The sequence below is a fragment of the Mauremys mutica genome, chromosome 9 (genome assembly GCF_020497125.1).
Source record: "Mauremys mutica isolate MM-2020 ecotype Southern chromosome 9, ASM2049712v1, whole genome shotgun sequence".
NCBI lineage: Eukaryota > Metazoa > Chordata > Testudines > Geoemydidae > Mauremys > Mauremys mutica.
Window position 1 is genome coordinate 18346287 of NC_059080.1, and position 27556 is coordinate 18373842.

Genomic DNA, 27556 nt, shown 5'->3' on the forward strand with positions numbered 1-27556 from the left:
ATAGTATCTGCCCCTGTTTAAGCCTAATGAATAATTTGTTGCTCCTGCTGACAGCTTTACCACTGAAGAGATCCAGTTTCATATCCTTTCTGGCAATAAGGTGTGTGGTTACAAGCAGTCTCAGCCTTCTCTCTTCCCCTCAGAATTTCCTCCGGTTACAGGTGTGCCTATACTTTGTGAAATGCTTGCAAATGCAAGGCAATTTTTTTGGAGGGGGGGGAGGGGAAGGGTGTACCAAGGGTGGTGTGTGTGGTTGCCTCTTTGTTTCTTTCTTGTAAATAGGAGCTATTTAAGCTTTAAGGAATGACTTGCTTTTGTAGAAGAAACTCCACTTTTTAAAGGTGGGAGGATGCTTTCCTTCAAGTTTGTTTGATCTTCTAAGTGAAGTTTGCCCAGGTGTTGCACTCATGAAGATATCTTTTCATTACTTAATAGTGTCAGATGCCTTGAGATTGCAAATCCACAAATGTACTGCAATACTTCAGCAGAACTCTTGTGCAACTTTAAAATTCACTGAAGTCCTTTACTTCATTCTGGATAGTTTCAGACCTCAAGTCCATCAAGAGCAAACTGGCAACCCTTGGTTCATATGTTGAGGATTTAATGCCCAAATCTGCACTGTGATCTTTGCCCACACAGAGCCCAGTACAGTACCCGGGCCTTATTGTCTAATTGAACCTTCCACCAAATCCAAATTCTTCACTTCACCTCCTGAATCTCTGTGCTGCCCGCTCAGGTAGGATGCACAAGTAATACTTTCCCCACACTACATCAGTCTTAAATGCGACACAGGCAGTATTGTCAACTCTTGTATTTTTGTTGCAGACCTCATGTTTGTTTTTTGAAAGCCCCAGCTCTTCAAAGTTATGTGATTACATAAGAAATCTCCACTTTCATTTAAATGCCCTCATGATCTTGAAGACACACAAGCTAAATGCTTTAAACCCAGAAGGTAATATATACAGATTCCCACATTGACTTAAACATATGAATTTTTAAAAAAATAATAGTTAATCTCATGAGTCAGGCCCCAAACTATCAATTTTTTAATGCTTGGTGCTGGCAGTACTGCACAGGCCTTTAAAATATGACAGCGACCCCAAAGGTGGACACAATTATAATACAAATGCTTGTCACTTCTGTGACATACGGACTTCTGTGTTGTTCAGACCAGTGAAGGAAGGGAGGGAGCTGCCTCACCCTTGCCCTGTAACCTGGGGTGACTTGTAATGCCTTATGGTTGTAGATCCCGACGTGGACTGCTCACCGTTTGCCAGCATACCAATCATTCCCAGATGTTTGTGTAACTGCAGCCTGCTGTCATCCTAGTTTACAATGAGTAAACGCCTTCTCCAAGGTCATACATGAAGTCTGTGACAGTGCAGGGAATTGAACCTGTCTCTTGAGTCTCAGGCTGCTGCCCTAACCACCACATCCTTCTTCTCTATAGACAGAACAAAGAAGCAAAAAGGCACAACTCTCATCAGGGTATTTTCCCCTGACGAGAGCTAAATTCAAGACTGACTGTACACACCTGAGTGATGGAGATTAGCATGCTGAAACTCTGGCAGCTTAGCACTGGCTCCCCCAAATCCTGCAGGGTTCCTACGGTCCACCATGAATGCCCTGAGGTTGGAGCCCTGGAAGGAACTTTCCTGACATATTGCAGTGCGTATGCCTTCTGGCCAAGCTGCCCTACGCCACCAAGCAAATGAGCTCTTTCTCAGGGATAGTGCGAGAGTGACACAGTCAGTCTGTACTCCAGCCCATATCAATGCGGGCTTGTGCAGCGCATACATATGTAAGAGGTGGCGCTGGCTCTGAAATGAGGGATGTTCCTAATAATTGGGACAGATGGGAAGTATCTTCCCAGGTAAAGTAATCACAATGGAAATGTGAAGTATTGCAGTTCCCAAACCAATCCCTGCCAGCAATAAGGCATTTCCTGCTGTATCGGAGCAGGGCTTCCGCTTACTTCAGGGAGGGTTACATGTCCTTTGGATGTGTGTATCAGGCCCTTATTTACAATGACTAGGGAACACTGACAGATGGAGGAGCAAAATGCATCCTCAAGCTTTCTTCAGTCCATCTCTTGCCTCACTACCCTCTAGCTCCCTGCCTGGTTTTCAGTCTGTTTTCTGTGGAATTCACAAGAACACAGCAGTCACTTGGTGCCTTGTAAGACCTCGTAACGTTTTCTGTAAAAGTTCCTGTAAAGGCCCGACGTTGTTGTAAAATGAAGGCAGGAGGTTACTGAAGAGTGGTGGGCTTCAGCCATCAGGAGGGTAAATGCTCATTCTCTGTTTTAAGAGATCCAGGCTAAAACTTTTATGCCAGAACTCTGAGGTATGCCTGGCAGGGAAAGGCTGACACACTAGGAATCTATTTTAGTTCCCATTCTCTTCTGCTCCCCCACCCCCACCATCTTTCTTCAGATCTTTTGTTTCTTTGTTTTGTTTATATGCATTTTTGTTGGGTCCTAGTTTTTAGTGTTTACTTAAACCTGATACCAGATTACACTGGCGCTTACTGCCATCCTGAGAGTTTACAGTTCTCTAGAGACTTGTACTGGGGAATCTCAAAATACTTTATAAATATTCATTAAAGGACGAAGGCTCACGTTTTTCAAAAGGTGCATGTGCTCGGCTACACCTTTCTGACTGAGGTATTAAAAATCCCTCAATGTGCACGTAAGCTGTTGTACGAAGACACTGGCATGTGCAGCCTTGCCTTGCATGCTGGCATCAGAAGATTTGCATGATTTTGCTGGAGCAGTTTGAAAATTTGGGCCCCATTTCCTCTGCGATACATTGTATAATACATGGAGGGAAACTAAGGCACAGAAAGGTTAAGTGTTTTGCCCAAGATCACATCTTGAATCAGTGGCAGAAAGCTGGGACTAGAGCCCAGGTACTTTGCTCTAACCCTTGGATCATACTTAGTTCTAGATACTCCCATCTTTCTATGCAACTAATACTACTATGGACCAGGTGTTCTCAGGCTTGGGATCACAATCCCTACATGGCCATGAACATGTGCTGGGGAGGGGGTTGCATTTTGCCTCTTCTTTATGTCTAGATGGGAGGGAAGTCCTGAACTGTCTTACTGTTGCAACACGGGGACACTGTATGGAAAAGCTAGAAAAACTCTGCAGCCAGGCATTTTTGTGCAGTCAAACCCACAACTGCCTTAACTCAGGTTTATAACAAGGATATAAAATTGTACATTGTTTTTTCAGCTGCCCCTTTTAAAAATTCAGCTAAAGTTCTGTGTGGCTCTTGCTGTGCTTCCTGCATGTAGGTTTAAATTTTCCTCTAACCTACTTAAATGATGGAGAAAACTTGGATTCTACTATTCTTCCTGTCTTATTGCTCCAAAGCAGGGGAGTAGCTGGCAGTTTGCAATGTGTACACTGACAGCTGCGCTTTTCCCCTTTGCCTGTGTAACGCCATTGGTTGTGTTTGCCACCGTGGCAAGTCCTGCTGGTTGCTCCGGGAATTAGCCCTTTCAGCGGCACGCCTTCGCTAGTGGTGTCTCACCCACCGTTATTCTCTCCGTCTCCACCGTCAGACCCCCGTCACTCCTGGACTGTGGCATCCGCTTCTGGACGCTGCCCTCCAGCTGTGCCTGCTCCACTGGCTCTCCCTTCCTTCCAGGGACCGGCAGCTTCTGGTTCTATCACTCGCCTCAGTGGCTCACTGCAGTCCTCAGTCTTGCCCCTTCCTCCAAGGGCAAACTGCAGCCTGGCTTAGCCACTCTCATCACTGGCAAGTGGGGGGCCCAGGCCTGCCCGCTACTCTGGGCCCCGACCCAGGGACCCTCTAGCGGCAGCCACTTACTGCCCTCCTCCAACTCTCGTCTACTGCCTGCTTCCCTGGGCCACTTCCCCATATCCCCAGCACCTTCTGTGCCCCTTTGTGTCAGGGCCCCAGTCTGGCAGTCGCCAGCCAAGAGTGCCCCTCCCCTCCCCTCCCCTCCCCTCCCCTCTCCTGCCCTGCCCTGCCCTGCCCTGCCCTGCCCTGCCCTGCCCTGGGTGCTTCTCTAAGAGCCACTTCTTCTCCCTTTGCCCTCCAGGGAGAGACTCCACTCCTCTCTGCCCTGCAGCCTTCTTATAGGGCCCAGCCTGGCCCTGATAGGCTGCTTTCAAGCCTCCACTTGATTGGCTCCCAGTATGCCCCTCCAGGATAGGCTGGGGCTCTGCGCAGCCTCTCTGGCTTGCTTTAACCCCTTCCACACCAGAGTGGGGCAGCTGCCCCATTACAGCCTGCTCTAGACAGGGCCGTCCAGAGGATACAGGGGCCTGGGGCAAAGCGAGGGAGCTGCGGTGCTTGTACTCACCCGGCAGCGGTCCAGGACTTCGACGGCACCCGCCGAAATGCCGCCAGAGACTCGGACTGCCACCGGGCCAGGGCTCTCGGGGCCCCTGCGAGGCCTGGGGCAAATTGCCCCACTTGCCCCCCCTCTGGGCAGCCCTGGCTCTAGACCCATAATCCCAACCCCCCAGGTAGATGTGCTGTTACACACAGTAGGATCACTACCACAGCAAGTGAATGTTAGATATACAGAGTTAGTTGGCTGTTAAAAAGTCCTGGTGGGGAACAAAAGAAAAAAAATACTGTCCCCGGGGAATTAAAATGAGCGATGTATGCCTGCCTGTAATTGAACCCAGAAGCTCTGCACAGCACCTAACAGAACAGGCCTCTGGATGGTATCCAATATAAAAAATTGGGCAAGTGGTAAATAATGAAGAGGAAGGTCACTGGTCCAGAGCAATCTGAATTGTTTGGTGAAATGGGCACATGCAAATAATATGCATTTTAATACAGCTAAATGTGTACATCTAGGAACAAAGAACGTAGGCGATACTTACAGGATGGGAGACTCCATCTAGCGAAACAGTGACAAGATCTGGCAGGTAATCAGTTGAACATGAGTTCCCAGTGAGACCTTGTGACCAAAAGAGCTAATGTGATTGGGATGCATAAACAGGGGAATCTCAAGTAGGAGTAGAGAGAGATTATTTTACCTCTGTATCTGGCACTGGTGCGACACCTGCTGGAATACTGTGTCCAGTTCTGGGGCTCACAGTTCAAGAAGGATGTTGATATATCAAGAGGGTTCAGAGAAGAGCCATTAGAATGATTAAAGGATTGGAAAACATGCCTCAAAGAGCTCAATCTATTTACCTTAACAAAGAAGGTTAAGGGGCAACTTGATTACAGTTTAATTGTCTACATGGGGAACAAATATTTAATAGTGGTCTATTCAATCTAGCGGAGAAAGGTATAACATGATCCAATGCCTTGAAGTTAAACTAGACAAATTCAGAGTAGAAATAAGGTATAATTTTGACAGGGAGGTTAATTATCCATTGGAACAATTGACCAAGGTTTGCTTAAACCGTCTCATCCCTTCCAAAGCCTGTGTGGTGATTTTAGTACAGCTGGCACATGTCTAGTGGAACATGAACCAGGACATGCCAAGTATATCCTGCATCAGCAGTGGGGAGTTGTATTCTGCCCTGTGATACACACACCTCCCCCTGACTTCCCCAAAAGACATGCACATATCTCAAGACAGAATTGACTTCTCCATGTGTCCCAGGAGGAGTGTGTCATTGGAGGAGGATCCAAAGTAATTAGATATTAATGTTCAAAACAAGAATATTTCAGCTAGTTTATGCTTCTCATGTTGTCATGGCAGAACTTTTATGAATGCATCAAACAGAGTAAACTTGAGAAGAGCAGAGAAGGCACCAACACAGCAGGGGTGAGGGAAACAGGACGACTTTGGGCTAGTAAAATTGCATGAAGTCTACTCCTCGTGACCTGTTTTCATATACACAGAATAAGAAACATAATGAGAGAAATGCCAGTTATGTTATTAAACACCCATTGACTTCAATGGGAGTTTAGGGTTCACAAAAGAATGTAGGACCAAGAGCTAGTCTTGATTTATATTATTGCACAAGCAAGAATGGGACTCTATTGGGATAGGCGTACATACCTGTAAGAGAGAGGCTCTGCCCCAAAATGTACAGTATAAATAAACAAGAAAGAAAAAGGTGGGAGTCAAGAAGGAAACTTACAGCAACAGAGGGAGTTTGTCAACTCCGCCCTGAATGAGGTCAACAGGAGCCCTCTTCTGTTAACATGGCTATGTCTACACTGGGGGTTTGTTGGCTTAGCTCTGTCGATCAGGGGGTTGGTTTTTTCCCCAGACCTCTGACCAATATAGCTATGCTGCTATAACTGAAGTGTAGACTCAGCCTAATGCTGTTTGGGGAGGTAGTGTAGCTATGCCGGCAGAAAAATTCCTCCTGTAAGCATATGCTGCATCTACAGTAGTGGGCTCTGCTGATGTAAAGCATCTGTAGCATAGACAAGACCCGAGGAAGAGAGAAAGTTGTGATCGCCCAAGGTCATACAAGTACTCCATGGAAGAGCCAGCAATTGAACCCAGTTCTCCAGTTTAGAGCCTAATCCACTGAACCATCCTTCCTCTCTGGCACTAACTCCATGCCAGGGAAAAGTGGGTGTGGTAATTGGACAGTGAAGAGATGCAGCAGTCCATCTTCTGACTGTACATGCTCGAGAACGTTGTGTTCCCCTGCATATAACACATGAAATGCAGTCGAACACTGTCAGACAAAGCAAGTCAAACTTCAAGTGCTAAAGTGTGTTATTTGTTGGCATAAGAAACAGGCTGAAGCAATTTCAGTTCCAGTTGGATGTGTTTAAGGCTTGTTTATACAGGATCTTTTTCCAGTTACACTGGTGTAGTTAATTGCTGTAGTTAAACCAGTATAACTCCCCAGTGTGGACCTCCTTAATTCCAGAATAAGAGTGGCTTTTTTTTGGCTTAGCTTAAACTGCTTACAAAGCAACATAAGCTAAATCAGAAAAAGGCACTAAAACTATAGTGCTTTATATTCACACCCTACTTTTTAATGGTATAATTTCCCTTTGTAGACAAATCCCAAGAAAACATTTTTTTGTTTGGAATGTGTGGGGCAAGGGTCTTTGATGGACCTAACTGATTTTAAGACTAGCTTCTTATGCTTATTGCTATATAGAGCCTTTACATGAAGTTGTTAGTGGGTTGTACCAATAAACAGGGAAAACTTGCGGGTTCTTTTTTAGTTTGCAACAGACAACTGAAGTGTTAATTAAGATCTTGTGGACTTTCCCCCCACTCACACATGAATATTTATTCCTGATGTCATTATTGCTTGATTGGACTGAAGGAAATGTTATGTAATAAAGGTTGTAATTCTAAGGATGGGTTCTAGTGGTCTAATACGTTTCTATTGTCTTTCCTATCTATCTCTTCTAGCTCTTTCCATAATGTCCATCCCTGTGGTAACTAAGCACTGTACTTAGATGCTGGGGCCCAGAGCAGTGGTGCTCAACTTTTGGTCTGTGATTCACAAAATGACAAAAAAAATTTTTTATGAGTTGTTCTGGGATTGTGGGGTGGGCACTAAGGGGTGGAATGGGCTGGAGGCAGTAGCCATAGTAGCGGATAGGTGGTGGAGAGAGAAGAGAGAGCTGCTCCTTCCTTCTCCTCTTCCCTGGCTGTCATCTGTGTCCTAGTGACACAGGGATTTTTCAGTTTTCTTAGTCAGTGGGGTATGATCCGCCAGCCTTTCCCTTGTGACCCACAATTAGGTCACACTTCACTGACTGCGGAAGCACATCTAGAGGAATAAGCACTGCTACCGCCCATTTTACAGGGACAGTTTAAAGGGCAGAGTGTCCCTGGGGAAATTCCCCCAGTGCAGGGGCAGTGTGTTTGTGGCCTTTCACTGTCTCTCCCTCTGAGCTCCACGGATAGAGGCATGTCAGATTGCTCTGGGCTTCTGTAATTCGAAGCTGCCATAAGTTAGAGCAGTCCCTGAGATAGCTTTAGCACTGGTCCCTGGAGCAGCCCAGAATCTAGGAGGTGCAAAGATAGCTCAAAGCTACCTTTTGCCTCTCCTGAGCTGTGCCTCCTGAAAAGCACATCACGAAATCTGGCCCAATGTTGGTCATTGGGAATTCCTGGGTAGAGCTGAGTGAATAATTGTTTTTTTCAATTCGGTGGCCAAGTGGACAGTTTTGGGTAGAACAACAAAGTTTAGTTCTACCTGAAACTATTTTTTTGTTTCGTTACATCTTTGACGTTTTTTACCCGTAAGCCAAATCTAGCTGTTTCTAAAGGAAACATTTTGAAGTGAAACATCAAATTGTTTCATTTCAAAAGTGTCAAAATGAATTCAACTTTTTCCATTTTTTGGTTTTTAATTGGCCAAAACTATTCACCAAAACCAATCCAATTCTGCAAATAGTTTGTCTCCCCAAAGCTGCATTTTTGGGGGAGTGAATAAACTGACTGAATTGTGTCCAGCTCTGGTTTTACTATCCAACTCAATCTTACACTTGCTTCCCCTCCCTATATGTCAGCTTTAGGGTGACCAGACAGCAAGTGTGAAAAATCGGGACAGGGGCTGGAGGGTAAAAGGAGCCTATATAAGAAAAAGACCCAAAAATCGGGACTGTCCCTATAAAATCGGGACATCTGGTCACCCTAGTCAGCTTCCCCTTCTGCAAGAGGTTCACCATTCTCAATCTGGTATCCTAAACCTTCAGGGCAAAGCTTGAATGGTTCATCATGTGGTCAGGTCCATGGGGTGACTGCAGAGTTTGGATGTGTTATGTTTTGATGAGAAGTGCATACAAGGAAAAGGTTTTGCCAGGATGTGCTCTAGGCCTGGATCCAGGTCCTGCAGGGCAGATAGTGACTCTCCCTCCTTCTGTTGTTTTCCTCCTTGGTGTCTCACTGCTGCAGTGCATGCCCAGTGTCCTTATCCGATTCAGACCATGCTATTCATTCCAGGTTATCCAATGCATTTAGGCTCAGATTCAGCAAAGCACTTAAGCATGTGCTTAACTTTAAGCATCAGTGATTTCAGTGGGTAAAGTTAAACATGTGCTTTGCAGGACTGGGGCTCAGACTGAAAAGCTACACCCTGCTTTTGTGAGTGAAGATGTTGCAGAATAAATACTTCCTCCATACTGAGCCTCTGATGTGGTATAGGTGATTTGCTGTACACCCTTGGCCTATAGAAATGGAGGGGAGTCAGAGGTCCCATACAGCTGAACCGAGCAGATGCTGGGAATGGCTATCAGGATGCTGAGGAACCTGGAGAAGTACAGCAAGTCTTCACCAGGTGGGAAGAAGAGTTCAGGCTGGGCAATGAGGTGAAATCTTATTAGACACGTTATTTCATACTGTTGGATACTGCTGACATGATTCCTGTATAGAATAAGAGTGCAAAAAGCTATGGAAAGTACTGTAGCAAATGATTAGAACAGGAGACTAGCTGAAAAGTTTGTTAAAATGAAATTCAGTTGAAAGAAAAATCTTGGTAGTAGAGCTTGTGAAACAACAAACAAACAAACAAACAAACACAATAATGTGCAGAGTTCTATTTCCAGCTCTCCTAATGAGTCGCTGTGTGACCTTGGCTGAGTCACATGGCAGTCTGGGCCAGACAAGTGGGAATGATAGTCACCCAGATCTAAATCGTCTCCATTAAATTTCCATACATATTTTCTCAAAAGCATCAAATTTACTGTGTTCACTTTCTGACAAGATTCTAGTAAGTGAATTTACTGGCAGGAATGTTCATGGAATAGTGAATTTGAAACCAACATTAAAGAATCATTTAGTGCAAATGAAATTTGGACTCAGACCTGATTCTAAAAGTTATGTTTATCCAATCAGAGAAGAGAAGCGTTTGGATTGGACACAGCTTGAATTTTGAACATTCAGTCCTCAGAATGAGTTGCTTGGGAAGAGTCCAGAGGCCAAGAGTTACTTGTAGAAGTTTTCTGGGAATAATTTTGAATAAAGAATACACTAGAGAGAATTATAAGCTCCTTACAGACTAGTTGCAAACAGAAACAGAGAGTAAATTAAAAAATGATTCAATCTGAATGATTTGCTCAGCTCAAATAATGCTTACTTGCCTGATAGGCGTTTTGTGTGGCTTAATTGCTGAATTTTTGGAAAGTGCTTTGCGAGACTTGTATAAAAGCAATTCTAAATGTGAGGCATTGCTAAATTAGGGCTTATAGGTTTATAATAGTTGCAATTATTCATGTAGTGTGTGGAGTTATATTTTTCTTTGTTTTACTGTTTAAAAAGGCATAATGGTCAGCTAGATACATAGATAAAAGATTCTTTTATTCAGAAAATTTGTGCCACTGTGTCCATTTAACTAACAGCTGGCATAAGCGAGTGCCACAATTGGCATTATTATTATGGCTTATCATATTGCCTGGGAGCCATAGTCGTGGACCAGGACCTCATTGTGCTTGGAGCTGTACAAAGAATAAAAAGATGGGCCCTGCCCTAAACGTCATATAGTCTAAGTATAAGACAAGGGACAACAGCTGGATACAGATAGCTTGATGGGAAGCACAAGGAAATATTGGGACAATACTGGTCACCGTGATGGGCAGTGGCTCAGCACACCAGCAGCCTAAACGTTCTCAATTTTTTGTAGGCATAGTGGCACGAATGCTAAGGAGAGGAAGGACAATGCATTAGTTTTACAGGGAACTACTCCCAGGTGTGAAGGGCAACATGGGACAGAGCACAAAGTACTCGTTTTTAACAAGTGGGTGAGGGGGGATGAGTCATGGGGTGATCAGAAATGGGAGTAAACATTTCAGTAGTGAATGAGAGATGATAGGTGGGCCATGAAGGGCCTTAAAAATGAAGATCTGCAGCTTATGTTTGATGTGATAGAAAAGGGGGAGCCAGTGGAGAGATGCAAAGAGAGGGGTGACATGTTCAAAGTGACAAGCTAGGAAAACTATCTTTGCAGAAGTATTCTGAATGGATATGAGCAGAACAAGATTGCATTGTTCAAGGCCAGAGAGAAGGATGTTACAGTAACTGAGACCCAAGATGAGTGCATGGGTGAAAGTTTTAGCTGTGTGGATGGATAGGAAAGACCGTATCTTAGAGATGTTCTGCAGAAAGGATCTGTAAGACTTAAGTATAATCTGGATGTGAGAACCTAGAGAGAAATCTGAGACAAGGATGCCACCCAGATTATAGGCCTGAGTGGTAGGCAGGATGGTGGTGTTTTCCAAAGTGATCAAGAAAGGAATAGGAAGGCCTTGGGGTGAAAAATTGCAAGCTCTGTTTTAGTCATGTTGAACCTGAGCTGATGATTAGACAATCATGAGGAGATGTCAGAGAAAGTAGGAGATTTTAGCTTGGACAGGAGACAGGTCTGGAGCAGAGAAGTAGATCTGTGTATCAGCCACATAGAGATGATAGTAGAATTTGTGGGTGAAATACATTGAGATAAGGTGTAGAGGGAGATGAGGAGGGGACCAAGGACAGAGCCTTGAGGAACCCCCACAGAAAATTGGAGGGGTGACAAGGAGGGTTCTCCAAAAGACACACTGTGATTAGAGAAGTAGAAGAAGAACCAGGAGAGGACAGTCACAGAAGCCAATGCAGGACAAGATTTCAAGAGGAGGAGCATGGCCTATGGCAGGGGTCTCAAACACGCGGCCCGCGGGCCGCATGCGGCCCGCGGAGCTCTTCCCTGCGGCCCGCGGAGCTCCCCCACCAGGGCCGGCTCTAGAGTGGGGAGCCCAGAGCCTTTTAACTCCCAGCCGCGGCTGGGAATCGGAAGGCTCCGAGCTGCCCGCCGCGGCGGGGAGCCCAGAGCCTTTTAACTCCCAGCCGCGGCTGGGAATCGGAAGGCTCCGAGCTGCCCGCCGCGGCGGGGAGCCCCGCGCCTGTGAACCCCCCGCCGCGGCTGGGAACCGGAAGGCTCCGAGCTGCCCGCGGCGGCGGGGAGCCCAGAGCCTTTTAACTCCCCGCCGCGGCAGGCTCCGAGCTGCCCGCGGTGGCGGGGAGCCCAGAGCCTTTTAACTCCCAGCCGCGGCTGGGAATCAGAAGGCTCCGAGCTGCCCGCAGCGGCTGGGAATCAGAGGGCTCCTGGCGCTTCCCACCGCCAAGCCGCCAAACAGCTGTTGGTGGTGCTTAGCACTTTCCAGGAGGGAGGGGGGAGGAGCGGGGAGCCGCGCACTTAGGGGAGGAGGTGGAGAAGAGACAGGGCAGGGGCGGAGCCTCATGGAAGGGGTGGATTGGGGGTGGGGCCAGGGGCAGCAAGGGGGCGTGTCAGTGATGCGGCCCTCGGGCCAATGCACTCGTCCTCATGCGGCCCTCGGGGTCATTTGAGTTTGAGACCCCTGGCCTATGGTGAGGTTGGATGAGGTTGGAGCACCAGATCTGGGCTTTGGCTAGGACTTCAACAGACGTAATTTCAGTGGAATGCAAAGGGCAGAACTTGGATTGGACAGGGTCTAGGATGGAATTTGAGGAGAGGAATTTCAGACAGCAGTTGAAAACAAAATGTTTAATGAGCTCTGAGAGATGAAAGGGAGAAGGCAGATGAGGTGGTAACTGGAGAGGCAAGTACCAATTGATGATGACCTGATGCTACTCTTACTGGATGGTGTGTGCTGGTACATTGCTGTAGGTTGCTCAACAGTATTAGCCTGTTCATAGTTGTATTGTAGAATTGCTTATAATTGGGGCTCATATATTCCGTAGTTCTGTGGCTGCAGAATTTACCAGGGAATTTACACCTTACTGCAAAATAGTGCTCTACAATCAGTTCTTTTAACGTTTCTAGCCCCTGTGGCTGCAGAGAGAATCTTGAAAATATGACTAGTGTAAACAATACTGTTGTCTTCCTGAGTTTGCAAAGAGCCTGAAACAATAGCTCTGAGAGGTTTGAACTGCCATTCACCTCAGTCACTGTCCTTTGGATTCCGCAATCATTAGGCCATAGAATGGGCTATTTTTCCAAGAAGCTGAGAATTCAGTACTTCTGTCCTGGAATTTGCAGTTTTGCTGTAGTGGGCACTGGATATTTTGTTTTGTGTCTCTGTGCTGCTGGGACCTGACCTCTTGTAGTCCAAATTATCCCACAAGGAAGAGTAATACAGCATGCTTCATGCAGCATTCTATAAAACCAAGCAGCCGTGGGTCAGGGATCTAGAAATGGAATCTATCTTGCAACCAAGAGTGGAGGAAACCAGAAGTGTAGACTGGCCAGTTGTGCTGCCTGGAAAACAGGGAATCAGCCAGGCCCTGGATTTTTAAGTTGAGCTGCTGAAGTTGGCTACACGCTCTTCACCTTCCTGGGCACTTAAAGAGATTCTGAACTGGGTCACAGGATAATATCATGGCTGCTGAGGCCCAGGGAGCCATGCCACCTGGAGAACATAGCCAAAAACCAAAACCAAACACCCATTCTCAAAAACAATCACTGTGCAAAATAAACAACAAGGAATCTTACGCCAATGAGTCTTTTCATCTGTGATCAGAAGTGTGTGTATTTAAGAGTACAGAAGGGAATAGGAGTGAAGGAGAGAGAATAAATAAACTTTGCTGCAGAATTTAGGGGTACTTAACAAGGAATTTGGTCTCATTATGTCATGGAAGTCATAGGTTCTTGTTTATAATCAGTGGGATGTAAATACCATTTTGTAATGAGGCGGTTTCCCATGAGTGTTGGGCTATAGACTCACTGGTTTATTGTCAGCATTATTGATGAGAGCAATTAAAGAATTGTTTTGAAAAGTAAACTCCACATGCAAAGAACTATGGCCTTTGCAAACATAAGCCAGTTTTTGATCTTCCAGTCTTGTTAGTGTCTCTGAACAAAGGGAAAATCTTTGGTAATTGTAGCGGTGTCTGATTAGGAATGGTATAAGCACTTCCAATGGGCAGGAGGGATTTTTTAAAGTATGGACACACTGTGCAGTCCTATGGTGGACGTCTCCAAGCTGGGTATGACAGTGCAAAGGAACACTCACCTCTTGAGTGCCTCCAAGTAGCTGGGTACAGTACCACAGTCCTTTTCTTGCCCCGGTGCCTCCTGCAGGCTGCTGACTGACCATGGTGAATCTTCAGTAGCTTGTCCCTCCAGCCCAGTCACAAAGTCCAAATGAACCCCTTCCGGGGTACTAACCTGCTTATTTGTTGCACTCTATTTCGCTTTCTAGGGTCCTGAGCCCCAGCTCTGGGGCCCTTCAATTCAGCCCTTTGTTTAGGCTCCCAGTTAAGGCCTATCCCCTTTTTGGGATTTATGCCACTTTACCTGTGGCTAGTAGGGGAACATAGGCCTGCCCACCATTCCAGATTTCAGCCTATGGCCCCCATCTACAGCAGACACGTATTGCTTTCTTCAATCTAATGCGGCTGTTTTGCTGGGCCTCTTTTATCTCCAGCCTACCTCAGAGTCAGCATCCTCAGGGTCTTCTCTAGCCGCAGGGCTTTGCCCCTCCCATCCGAGCCAGGAACTGAACTTGCTAAGGCCAGGCATCTCCTTTTATCTGAGCCTGGTGGTCTCTGATCGGCTGCTTCCATGAGGCCTCTCTAAACAGGCCTGGAGGACCCACCTTTGCTACTTCTTTCCTGTCACTTTACTGCTTCCTGGGGCGATAGGAATGTTGAGCCTCCTGTAGGGAACCGCAAAGGCCAGGTCCAATCCGGCACAGTTAATTTTCTTTTGTTTCAATCCAGTGCTGTATTACGATGATTGAAATGTAAACGAAAAGGACAGCAGATGGGGCTTGAGCAGGAAAAGTATAAATTGAAAGTGTCTCCATGCGCACTGCCTCCCTGACTTGCTTTATTTTTCCTTTAGACACTTTTAGAAAGTTAATATCAACCGTTAAACCTTTTAGTCTATCACCCTTATTTGGTTTAGAAGCGAATAATTCTGCTGCGTACGGCTCTTGAAACTGAGCCTGAAGAAGCCCTGAACAAAATATAGTATTCCTTTCAAGATCTTGGAAACAATTACATCATAGGCAAATTGGGCCAGAAACCATTAATAGTATTCTTTGTGCGAAGAAATCCCATGGGAAGGCCTATTTCAGCAAACTGGCATTGCTTACAAACAGATATAGTAACAGATTCAGTTGTCCCCATTCTGTGGGAGAGCTGAAACTTCATACAGTGCAAAAGACTTCACAAAATAAGCGCCTTTCTTTTGATAACAAATTAAAAAAGCTGCCTCAATGGTTTTATCATCTCTTTAATGCTAGTGATCTCAGAGGGTGAAGGCTGTCTTTGGCGCGCTGAAAAGTATTTATAGCTGGGTTAACGATAAATAAACGGCTTTGAGATTATTGTTGCCTTTAGCTCATAGTTTGTAAGAATTGTCTAAGGCCATGTGAGGAGGGCATAAACCTCTTTGTCACAGAGAAAAATACTGTGGCTGGAAGCTGACTGAACCATTTATAATACATTGAGGGTGTATCTACACTGCCATTAAAAACCTGTGGCTGGCCCGGCTTGCGGGGCTCAGGCTAAGAGAATGTTCAATTGCGGTGGAGATGTTTGGGCCCAGGTTGCAGTTCAAATCCTAGGATGCTGCCCCTCGCTGTCTGTCTACCTGCCTGCTGCATGACTCCTCACCCACCTGCCCGCCCCTCACCTCCCTGCTAGTCTCCTCACCCTCCGTCTGGCACCTTCCCCCCGTCCGCCCAACCGCCACTCTACTTCTTGCCATCCACACACCTCCTCATCCCCCTCCTGCCTGCCCACCTGCCACTTGCCTTCCCGTTCGCCTCCTTACCCCGCTTGCCTGCCTGCCTCAGCTTCCCGCCCACCTCCTCACCTGAATATTGGGACAAATGGCGTCCCAATTATGCATCAGTCGGGACACGGGACAAAGGGCTAAATATTGGGACAGTCCCACTTTTATCAAAGCGCGGGGCCCCCCAAAGCGCGGGGCCTGGGGTTGTCACCCTGATTCACCCTACCCAAGGGATGGCTCTGTCTGCGAGGTAGAAGGGTCCCAGAGCTTGCGCTGCAGCCTGAGCCCAAACATCTACACCACAATTAAACAGCCCCTTCACCTGAGCCCCACAAGCCTGAGCCAGCTGGCACAGGCCAGCCATGGGTGTAGACATACCCTAAGGCAGTGGTTCTCAATTGACTGAACAAGAAGTAGGACTGAGTGGACTTGTAGGCTCTAAAGTTTTACATTGTTTTGTTTTTGAGTGCAGTTATGTAACAAGAAAAATCTACATTTGTAGGTTACACTTTCACGACAAAGAGATTGCACTACAGTACTTGTATGAGGTGAATTGAAAAATACTATTTCTTTTATCATTTTTACAGTGCAAATATTTGTAATACAAATAATAATATAAAGTGAGCACTGTACACTTTGTATTCTGTGTTGTAATAGAAGTCAATATATTTGAAAACGTAGAAAAACATCCAAAATATTTAATACATTTCAATTTGTATTTTATTGCTTAACAGTGCAATTAATTGCAATTCACTTTTTTAATCGCAGTTAATTTTTTTGAGTTACTCGCGTGAGTTAACTTTGATTAATCGACAGCCTTAGTAATAGCCTGTATGAAATGGGGTGAGGTGGAGTAGGGGCGTGTCTCAGTTCAGAACCTAGTTTGTAGGAGCTGGATTTAAAGTTCCACTCATTGCAAAATCCATTTTCACATCTCCAGCGCAAGAATGAGGCACGTTAGCTGGTTTTGCACTGCCCCTTCCTGTATTGTACCTAGCTGCGGGAAAAAGATTTGACTCTCAAAGCCTGTCAATCTGTGAGTTCATGAAGGCTAAATTCAGGTAAAATAAATACAGTAATAAAGACCAAAAATCACGAAACAATCAATTGGTGTGCAGTACTTTAAAAACAACCAACATTATATTTTTTCCAAGTTTTTATAACAAATTTATACTGGGGTGAACGTCTCTAATTTTGGAACCAATCCTTTAGTGTATATGTGCATGTGATTCTCACTGAAGCCAATGGGAATTTTATTAACGCATAAAAACCGGTTGTACTATAGGAGAAAGTCTTGACAGAATTTTAGCTTTATCAGTGTTAACACAGTTACTCTTAGAGACGTTATCCCCAATCCTGCAAACAATAACTTTCACTTGGCCAAACCTTGAGCATAAGATTTACGTTTACAGGGCCTCAGGGTGGGACCTTGCAAGTGTGATGGCTGCCATCTTTGGCCGACACACATGCTGGGAGCCTCCAGAGTTAAAAGCACAAGCTGCTTCAGCTTAAGCTAAAGAGCCTTGGTTGCCTAGCTGGAGGCTGTAACAACTCATCTCATCTGCGGATCAGCACAGATGGGGAGCTGTAAGTAACACACACTCACCAGTGGGTTATATAAGCCCTTTCTGGATGGAGGGTTTTTGAAGGGAGGGTGTTTGTAGAATTGGACCCTTTTAAAAAAGTTTACTATATCTAACATTGTATGAATGATCCTTTCTGGATCACATATTATTTTCAGGTCTTATGTATTAAGATTTTATTTGACCAAATTACTGCTTGCTTGTTACCCCAGAGGGATAGCTCAGTGGTTTGAGCATTGGCCTGCTAAACCCAGGGTTGTGAGTTCAGTCCTTGAGGGGGGCCACTTAGGGATCTGGGGGAAAATCAGTGCTTAGTCTGGCTAGTGAAGGTGGGGGGCTGGGCTCAATGACCTTTTGGGGTCCCTTCTGGTTCTATGAGATAGGTATATCTCCATAGATTTTTTTATTTTACAGTTTTGGAGAGAGGTTGTGAAATGCAAAATTTGATTCCCCCCACCCCCCGTTATGTCTATTTGCAAAACTTGTATAATTATTTCTAGGTAATTCTTCCCCAAATAAATACTACAATTATGAAGCAAAAAAGCACTTGTGACTACAGTAATGTACAGTACCAGTATACATTGCCCAGCACTTACGAGTGACAAACCAGTGCACAAAGCAATGATCATTAACAACCATACAATAACAAAATGGTACAGTCAGCCAAGCATCATAAGCAACCCTACAATAACAAACCTGTATGGTAATACAGAGCACTAGAGGTGGGGTGGGACTCAGAGCTGATTTTAGTTTGAAGCTTCCAAAAGATGATCATAATATGGTTTCCAATATGTGGTGGTGATTTTTCTGATTTTTTTATCTTGATTTAGAGGCAAACATATGGTTCATTTTTATGTGTAAAATACTTTAAATTATTGCTTTAGAATAGTTTTCTTTTAAAAAATGCCCCCCTTCCAGTGAAGCCCCACACTCCCTGGGATACTCTCAGTAAACCTGAAACAGGGATCACTATTTGTGACCTGTTACCCGCTTGCCAAGCAGTTTTCTGCATTGCAGAAGTTGTAAATGTCAGATATTTTCAATGAATATCTCTAATTTTTGCTCTGGTAGGTCTGTGCTGGTTTGAGATAAAACCCCTGTTTCGAAGTAGGAAGAAAATTAGTTTTAAATACAATTTTAAAAAGCTTTAACTGGGATTAAAACGCTTTAACATTTATTTGACCATTGTTATGATTAGCAGTAGTATTTATTTATAGCGCCAAGAGTACCCAATTCGAAAGGCTAAAACAAACTTCTACCAATGCCCCTCCTTGGTTCTTTCTTCCCCTCCCAGCATCCCAAGCTGGGTGATCTGTAGCTTTCTGTCCTGCTTTTTACAGGAGGCTGTGAGGGCTGCTGAAGATGTCCGATAGTCTGGATATTGAAGAGAAACCTCCAGCCCCTCCATTGAGAATGAACAGCAACAACCGTGACTCTTCAGCGTTGAACCACAGCTCCAAACCGCTCCCCATGGCCCCGGAAGAGAAGAACAAGAAGGCCAGGCTGCGGTCCATCTTCCCAGGAGGAGGAGATAAAAGTAATGTATCAGCAGTGCAAAGGGGCTACTTTTCTCTCTTCCCCTAGTTTGTTGGTTGCTGTGTTTACTTTGTGCCTGTGCTTTCTCCCTGTTTCATCGGTGGGGCATGCTAATTAAAAACCTCCCCAAAGCCTTATGTCACTATCATTCTAATGCCATATTTTCAAAGAGGAGGAGGTGATGTTTTATTCATTATCTTTGGGTCGCTGACCAGAACAGTAAAACACACGTGGTCTTGCATTTTATAAATGCAGTTGCGGTTTAGACTGGGTTTTTGTCTTGCATTTGCAGAGTGTAACCAAGGGAATAAGGTTCAAATTTCATTTGCAAAGTTAAGGGAGGCGTGTGTTTTGAATTTTTAAAAAAATGTATTTGCATTTAAAGAATGGAGAGTGGGGTCTTGCTTTGATTTGCACTTGTAGTGATGAGGAAGGAGGTGCGTAATTAAAAAAAAACAAAACAACAAAACATGTGCTCAATTACGGTAAAAGTGTGTCTTGGATTTTTTCAATGAGTAAACCAGGAATGTATGTTGTGTTATTTGAATTTCTGGAGAGAACTATGTCTTGTATTTTTAAATGCATTTGCAGAGTGAAGGAAGGTAAGGTGATGGGTATTTTAAATGCAGTTACAGTTAAGCCAGTAGGCTGCCTTGCATTAGTTGAAATGCATTTGCAGCTGTAAAGATAGAAGTGAGTCTTATATCAGAACCAAGACAGGAAATGATGCAAATCTCCCCTTGTGTCAGAAGGTTTTTTGTGACATTACTCTGAGAGCAGCGGAGCTCCTCCCAGTTCCAGGTTGGTGCCACAATCGATTTTCTGACCTGCAGGACTCTGCACCATGGGGAAGATTACCATGCTCCAGACTCCTGCTTTGTAACATAATCACAGCCACTCGTCCCTGTTTGGAGAGGCTATTAGTACCCCATTTTAATGAAGTTTGAGAAAAGTCTCTAATAGCTGCATTTCAGTGGCTTGATGCAGCATGCACAGGATGGGTAAGAGATGCCTTGGGCAACACAGGGTTGGGGAGCACATAAGGCGGAGCTGTGACTACTGCTGCACTTTGCCTTATGAATAACCAGAGTTGGGACTGCATGAGTGAGTGTATGGGGGAGAGGGGGATGTTGTGCGTACAGTTCTTAAACCGTGATACATTGATTGTATATTAAGGGGGGTGTTTGGAGTGTGTCAGCACGAGATGGGTCTGAGGGTGTATTAAGAGTAAGTTACTGGACTAGGGTTCAGTGGGGATGTTAGGCGTTAATGGGGGCATATATGTTATGAATGTATTGGGGTGAATTTCTGGGGTGGGGTTATTTGGGGGTGTTGGGGAATTCAGAGGTGAGTGGGGGCTGACTGGAGGTACTGGGGTGTATATGCAATGGGGCAGGGTGTAATGGGAAGTGTCTGGGTGTATGTGCTGTGGGATGAGAGTAGTGGGGCGTCTGGTGGTGTTAGGGGTGTATGTGCATTGGGGCAGGGTGTAATGGGAAGTGTCTGGGTGTATGTGCTGTGGCATGAGAGTAGTGGGGCAGCTGGTGGTGTTGGGGCGTATATTCATTGAGGCAGGGTATAATGGGAAGTGTCTGGGTGTATGTGCTGTGGGATGAGGGTAGTGGGACGTCTGGTGGTGTTAGGGGTGTATGTGCATTGGGGCAGGGTGTAATGGGAAGTGTCTGGGTGTATGTGCTGTGGGACGAGGGTAGTGGGGCAGCTGGTGGTGTTGGGGTGTATGTGCTATGGGGCAGTGTATAATGAGAAGTGTCTGGGTGTATGTGCTGTGGGATGAGGGTAATGGGGCGGCTGGTGGTGTTGGGGTGTATGTGCAATGGGAAGTGTCTGAGTGTATGTGCTGTGGGACGAGGGTAGTGGGGCGGCTGGTGGTGTTAGGGGTGTATGTGCAATGGGGCAGGGTCTGGGTGTATGTGCTGTGGGACGAGAGTAGTGGGGCAGCTGGCGGTGTTAGGGGTGTACGTGCATTGGGGCAGGGTGTAATGGGAAGTGTCTGGGTCTATGTGCTGTGGGACGGCTGGTGGTGTTAGGGGTGTATGTGCATTGGGTCAGGGTTGAGTCACTGGGTGGGGATAGGTAATAATTGGAGATATACCAATCTCCTAGAACTGGAAGGGACCTTGAAAGGTCATTGAGACCAGCCCCCTACCTTCACTAGCAGGACCAATTTTTGCCCCAGATCCCTAAGTGGCCTCCTCAAGGCTTGAACTCACAACCCTGGGTTTAGCAGGCCAATGCTCAAACCACTGAGCTATGGCCATAGGGGCTGTCACTGTTGTGCGGTCCTAGGGTCTGTGGACCGTGGCGCCTCCCTGCCCCAACCCCTATTGCCTGGACAGCTGGAGATGTCCCGTGCAGGCATTTTCCCCCCAGTGCGCAGCACTCTCTTCCCAGCCACTGCTGCCTAGGGGCCCAGAGTGCAGCGCAGTGCATGGGAAGCAGCTTGCTGCCTGTGATGTAAGGGGCCACAGCCCGGGGTGGGGGAAGCCCCAGCCGAACAGAAGCGGAGGATTAGCCACTGTAGAGTGGCCATGCAGGTGGAATCGAAAGCAGCAGCCGGGGAGGAACAGGGGAAAGGAGATCTTGGAAGGAAAGACAATACTCCAGGAGGACCATCTGCATCAAGAGAAGTGTTCTCCCTCCTGCTATTTACAAGTCCTGCTGCTGCTTTCTGTGTCCATCTCTCTCCCTCTTTCCTGGGAGAGGATGGTCTATTGGCCCCTGAGTGTATCCCACCTAGGACTTTGGACTTCTGGCTCAGCCCCGATTATTTAAACCACTTTCTCTTCTGGCTCTAACACAGCACTAAAAATAAGAGGTGACATTTTGACTTGACTCCCTTGATTGAAAACCACCATAGCTCCTGGGGTGACAGAATGACTTGGGTCACTTCCCCTTCTGGCTGGCATCAGAGTGGTGTTGACTGTCTTCTGAGGGAAAACTTCCTCAGCATGAGGTAGTATGTGAAACAGATGCAGAAAAGGGGAGATCCAGAAGGAACCTTTGCCCAAAATAATCTGCAACAGCAAAAAAAAGTAGTTAATTTTCTTCTCGTATAGAAGTTCAGAATCAATTTAGCAGTCATTTAGATTTCATCACTACAGGTGTGACTAGGAGTGAAGTGACTAGGATTTTGTATTTTAATTTTGTTGTGTGAAATAGTAAGAATATTTAACTTTGATGCTCAGGATGTGCCAAATCCCTTGAAGTGGATTCATCTCATAGCTGGCTTGTATGTCAGGGTATCAGCTGGCTTGTGCATTCTTCACAACTTACACAGTGACACACTTTAAAAGTCTTCGTTACAAAAACACAATGTTACTTTAACATGCCCATTTTGATCCAGTGCAGCTGATTGCAGCATCAGATATTTATTATAATATCCTGCTATCAGACCTTTTAAACAGAGTGAGCGAGAAAGAGAATCATAGGATATTTCTCCTTAAACAGACTAGGACATTTGTATTCTTTGTTCATTCACCAGGCCTGAGAAGTGCTAAACTACTTGAAATGTTCTGTCAACCTGCTTTCTTGTAATGGGTAGGCAGCTGGTGTGCTGTGACCGCTACTTATCATGCTGACCAAAACTGTCTCATTGTTTCCTTGTGCTCCCCCTGTCTGATTGTTGTATCCACCTGTTATCTCTCATTTTACAGTTAGTTCCTAAACTCTTTGTACCGTGCCTAGTCCAGGGGGGCCTAATCCATGACTAGAGCCCCTGCGTGCTACCACAATAAAAATAATTTCTGTTAGGTAATTATATGCTCGTAATCACTACAGTATCTAAGTTCCCCTGTCTGTAATGTGTGTTTCCTCAATTCTTCTGTGAGGTAGGGAAGTACTATTGCTATTTTACAGATGAGGAACTGAGGCACAGAGAGACTAAGTGACTTGCCCAAGGTCACACAGAAAGTCCTGTGGCAGAGCAGACAATTCAAACCAGGTCTTGTAAGTCTCAGGCTGGTGCTCTAACCACCTTCCTTAAGTAATAATGATAGTAGTCAGTAGCTACGGGGGATTCAGAGGCTGAGCGTCTCCTCTCAGCTGGGCTCTGTTTCTTCAAGAAAATTGGGAGCAGAGCCATTCAAGGAAACTGCCTGGGTTGTGGGGTGGGATTTTTTGGTGGTGTTTGGGGTTTTTGCAGTCCGGTAGATAGAGCCTTCTTTTCCATTCTCACCGAATCACCTGCATTTGCTGCTCTGCAAAAATAACTACTACCGCATAGCGGGAAGTGGTGGCTCAGTAAGGAAATGACAGGAAATTAAACCTAAATTATCACAAAGGAAATGTATCCATATGATTCTCTTTTCAGCTATATTGGTGTAAATGATAGTAGTATTAACATTGTTAAACCCAATGAAGATTTCGACTGGTGTAGCTGAGAGCAGAATCTGGCCTTTGGTAGCTAAGTTTCCTCAGATACATAAAAAATAAGAAAATGGAGGAAGAACAAACCTGACGGGATAAGGGGAAAAGGAGGAGAAAGAAAAGAATGGGGATGCTGGGGTAGAAAAGAAGGGAGAAGGAGGAATGATTCGAGTAAGTCAATAAGAGGGTGGAGAAAAGAAAGGACCCATAGAAAAGAACAGAATGAAACGGGGATAGAAGGGAATTAAACAATGAAAATGAGCAGGTGAAAAGTGGGCAAGCTGTTCTTTCCCTTACAAGAGAAAAGAAAAAGTCACCACTTAGCTGAGTCACAGTTTACTGCCAAAGAGATGCTTTTTTAGCATAATAATAGTGTGACTGGGAGAAACCAGACAGAACGCTGTCTGTTTCCTTGTCATCTTTTGATCTGTAATAATTGTTGCAGATGTGGTGGGTGATTTCACATTTCCCAGACTTTGACAGCTGTGTTTATGTTGGCCAATTTATCAGAGATCATTTGTAACATAAGCAAGCAAGAATTACAGATATTCTTGCAGAGGAGTCAGTCCATCACATTATATTTCACTGCGTCACATAGAATGTATGTGATTTGGGTTGCAGGGCATAGAAAAGTGTCAAAATGTTTAGACAGTGGGGTTAAATATAGACATCTAATTCCTTATTTAATTTACATGTTATCAGTGTTTTGAATTGAGTCTTTAAGCAGAGGTATGCCATGCATGCATGCCAAGTCTCCTGAAGTGATCAATAATGCTTGTCACCAGGAATGAGCATCCTGTAAAGGATAACAAGTTCCAATTTTTGATAGAACATACAATATAGCACCTAATTTCACTTACAGATTTGACTGTCCCTTTAAACTGAACTTGATGACCCTTTAAATCCAATTTTTGTTGCAATCACTTGCAAGTGGCAAGCTTGGAAAAGCCAATTTTGTTATATACAATAAAAGGTTACATACACTGAAAGGATATGACCTCTTATTACTGAAAATTAAAGTAACAACTCCTTATATAAAGTAACAACTTGCATTCTGATGTACTATATTACCCTTGTCTCTTCCAAGTGCTGAAGGAAAATAAATGATCAGTTAACATTGTGTGTAGAGGTTAGGATCTTGGGCAGAAATGCAGCAGGTAATTATTTAATTGGGATAAATGCAACACTATGGACATGGGAATAAAGAATTCAGAATACCCTCTACTTTCAATACGAAGGGCAGCATGCACTAACTTTGGGGAAAGTTGACATTTCTCTGCCAACTAACTGGATGTGTAAAGTGGCATTAACGTCAGACAGGGAAAGAAACACTTCCTTCTGAAATGAGATTAGCACAGCTCATATTGGTTTGCCTGCGAGGGACCTGGTTTGTGTCTTGACAATGTTATTGTGCAGGATGCATGCACACACAGTAAGCTCAGGCACCAGATGAGGGACTTCACTAATGCCATCAATTGGCAGACTCAGCGCTGGCACTCATCAGGAAAGGCAAAATAAAAAGCCACTAGCTTAGTGTTTAAGGTAGAAGTCTGACTTGGCTCAGATGCAAGTAAAAGTGCAAAATGTGAATATTTATAGAACAAAGACCCCATTCACTCAGTTCCCCACCACTCTCTCTCAGTAGAACAGGAAACTTGCTTGTGGAAATAAGTCTCTCAACAAAATTGCTGCCATACAACTTTTTCTGTACAACTTGGCTGTCCTTAATAATGCACCCAGGGAGTGTGAAGGACAAATGGAGGGAATGCACAATCACTTCTTGCTCTCTTTCTAAACTGTCATGCATGTTGCTGACCAACCATGCAGATTCACAGCATGACTCCCACACCTTTGGTGAAAGTGCTCCCCCCACCCCCAACCAGTGCTTTATATCAGATCTTCCTTTAGCCTGCAGCTGCCATGTTATTTATTAACTTGTATTACAGCAGCACCTAAAGACCCAAATCATGGCCCCATATATCTCTGGAGACCTTGTGACGGTTAGTGTAGCGTCATATCAGATTTGCAGAGCCAGTCAGTCTAGGAACGTGATGAGAATTTGTAAATTGGTTTCCTAAATATTTGTATTAAACTGATGGGAAGGGAGGAAAGGAATAGTTGGCTTCAAGGGTTTATTGCAGAAATTTTCAATTTAAAGCACTAGAGATGATGCAATGTGCATTCTACATAAACATTTTATTCACATCTTCTTTCTCAAATTGGGATTAGTCACTAAAACACATGGCAGATAGAAATTCGAATACAGTCTAGTCCCCTTTGTAGCACATTCTATGTCAACTGAAGTGGCAAAGCTGTTCCAAAGTTGCTCCCTTCAACAGCACTGGGCACCACATTAGGATAAAAGAAGAACCTGCAGATAGCAATTTCCTATACTATCTACCTTTATGGTTTCTGTTTGTAAAGTATGATGATTCTCCAAAGGAACCAAATACTTCAACTTGTACTGTCAGTGAACTCCTGCTGTTTGAACATAGTGTATGAATTATATGTAGTCTTTAGAGATGTTTTTGGGAGTTCATGTAAATATGTTCTACAGTTAGGTATATTCATAAGCTTATATTTGATATTTTAACTAGGGTTCTGCCTGGATTTGGATAGGTTTCCCCAGATGTTTTTGTAACTTAAACAAAATTTGTTGCATGAATACAGCTATTTCACCGTGACTCCTAATTCGATGTGTTAGTGGAGGTACCTTTTGTCTTATAAAGGGTTGTCATTCATAGTATCACAAAAACTCTGCCAGGCACAAAAGGTGAGTGTTCCTGAAGTACCTTGATTTGGTCACCAGCCAGGGGCCAAAATTTTGTTTACTGTCAGCTGAATATTCAGTAAAACTGGTTGTGGATGTGCTGCCATTCAGTTCTTCAGTGGAGCAGAGTGCTGGGAATGGACAGGCATGAGATATGATACTTTACCAAAGGGCTATAACAGGAGGGAGAGGAAATGCAAATGCAACTTTTACTGATTTTTTTTCCTCCCCAAATCAAGCTCCTTCCACAAGAAGCACCAAAATCTGTTAGGACAAGCTTCAGAGTTTTGAAACAATAAATCACGTATTAGCTGCTGGATATGAAGGCTTGATTAAAAAGAGAAATGATGGTGGAAATAACTTACCTACCTGATTCCTTTTTATAGATGCCTAAGAAGGTGTTTACAATTGTTTAAAGTGGATTCCTTGCGTAACTCTTGGTAGCTGCAATCTGGATTTGGTCATGTGAAGAAAATCAAATACAATCTCATGGGCCACCTCGAAAAAGCAGTATACGTTAGGTTGGCACTTCATTAACCTGGGTCTATTTAGCGGATAAGATTCCCTTTTGAATTAATTGTTTCCCAGTTTAAAATGGTTACTTTGACTGAACCTGATTGTAAAAACTTGTGAATGAAAAAACTGCAGAAAATAAGTGCATGTTACCATTTTTGCCTCTAGCCAATAAGAAGAAAGAGAAAGAGCGTCCTGAGATCTCTCTTCCTTCAGATTTTGAACATACGATTCATGTGGGGTTTGACGCAGTTACCGGGGAATTCACTGTAAGTAACCTCCATATTGCACCTTCGTTAAGTCTCCCAGTTCCTTGACAGTGAAATAGTTTTTTGCAGCCAGAAACTTCAGGTGATGACAGCAGTCAGGCTGAGAAAAAACAGACTTGTTGGTTTTGGATATTTTCAGTACTTTGCCTCTGATTGTGGCTGCTTCCCCTCCCGCCTCTCCTCCTCCCGCCTTCCCTCAGATTAACAGCAGAGTGCCTGTGGAAAATGAAAACTAGGAAGAACGCAGGTGCCTGCCTGGATAAGTCTTGTAATGTAAGCTGTTTTGGGGCTAGAGTTCACTCTCTTTGGAAAGACATAAGGAAAGCGTGCACGCGCACACGCGTCTGGACAGCTGGCCCTAAGGGGCATAGTCTAACTGGCCTATAAACATCAGAAGAAAGCTGCAGAACAGGCATTGTGGAAGGCTGATCATTTTGTTTCAGTAAACAACCTCCGAGGTATTCCTTGTCCAAAGACTAGGTAATCAGGCATGCTTTTAGCTTGAGTAGGGTAGTAATGGAACAGTCAACTTTGCCACGTAAGATTAGTGGGAAGAGTCAATGCAGTGTGTTTCAGCTCAAGTAATGGGGAAAATGAGTCTGATCCAAAGCCCACTGAAGCCAATGGGAGGCTTCACTGGGCTTTGGATTGGGTCACTAGTTAGGCGTTGGAATCATTAATTAATTAGTAAGCCTAACACGATAGTCAGTTTACTCTTACTTTTTCCCAGCCTAGCAGTACTAGTAACTTTCCATACCTTCAGTACCCAGTGAGCTGATGGATCAGACTATGCTGTAAAAACATGCCGAATGGTAGGAAGGGCGAGTGTTGCTTGGCGGTGTAAGTAAAACAGGGAGAATGGGACAAATCA

General features: G+C 44.7%; 1 protein-coding gene across 2 annotated transcripts in view; it reads left to right on the forward strand.

Annotated features, from left to right (window-relative positions):
- PAK3 (p21 (RAC1) activated kinase 3) overlaps positions 1-27556 on the forward strand; it is a 181308-nt gene that overhangs the window by 110079 nt on the left and 43673 nt on the right. For both annotated transcript variants that reach the window (XM_045030768.1, XM_045030767.1), the window contains exons 2-3: positions 18552-18748; positions 26585-26685. In XM_045030768.1, the coding sequence (XP_044886703.1) occupies positions 18574-18748; positions 26585-26685 (276 nt within the window). In that variant the 5' untranslated portion in view covers positions 18552-18573. The remainder of the gene's footprint in view (positions 1-18551; positions 18749-26584; positions 26686-27556) is intronic.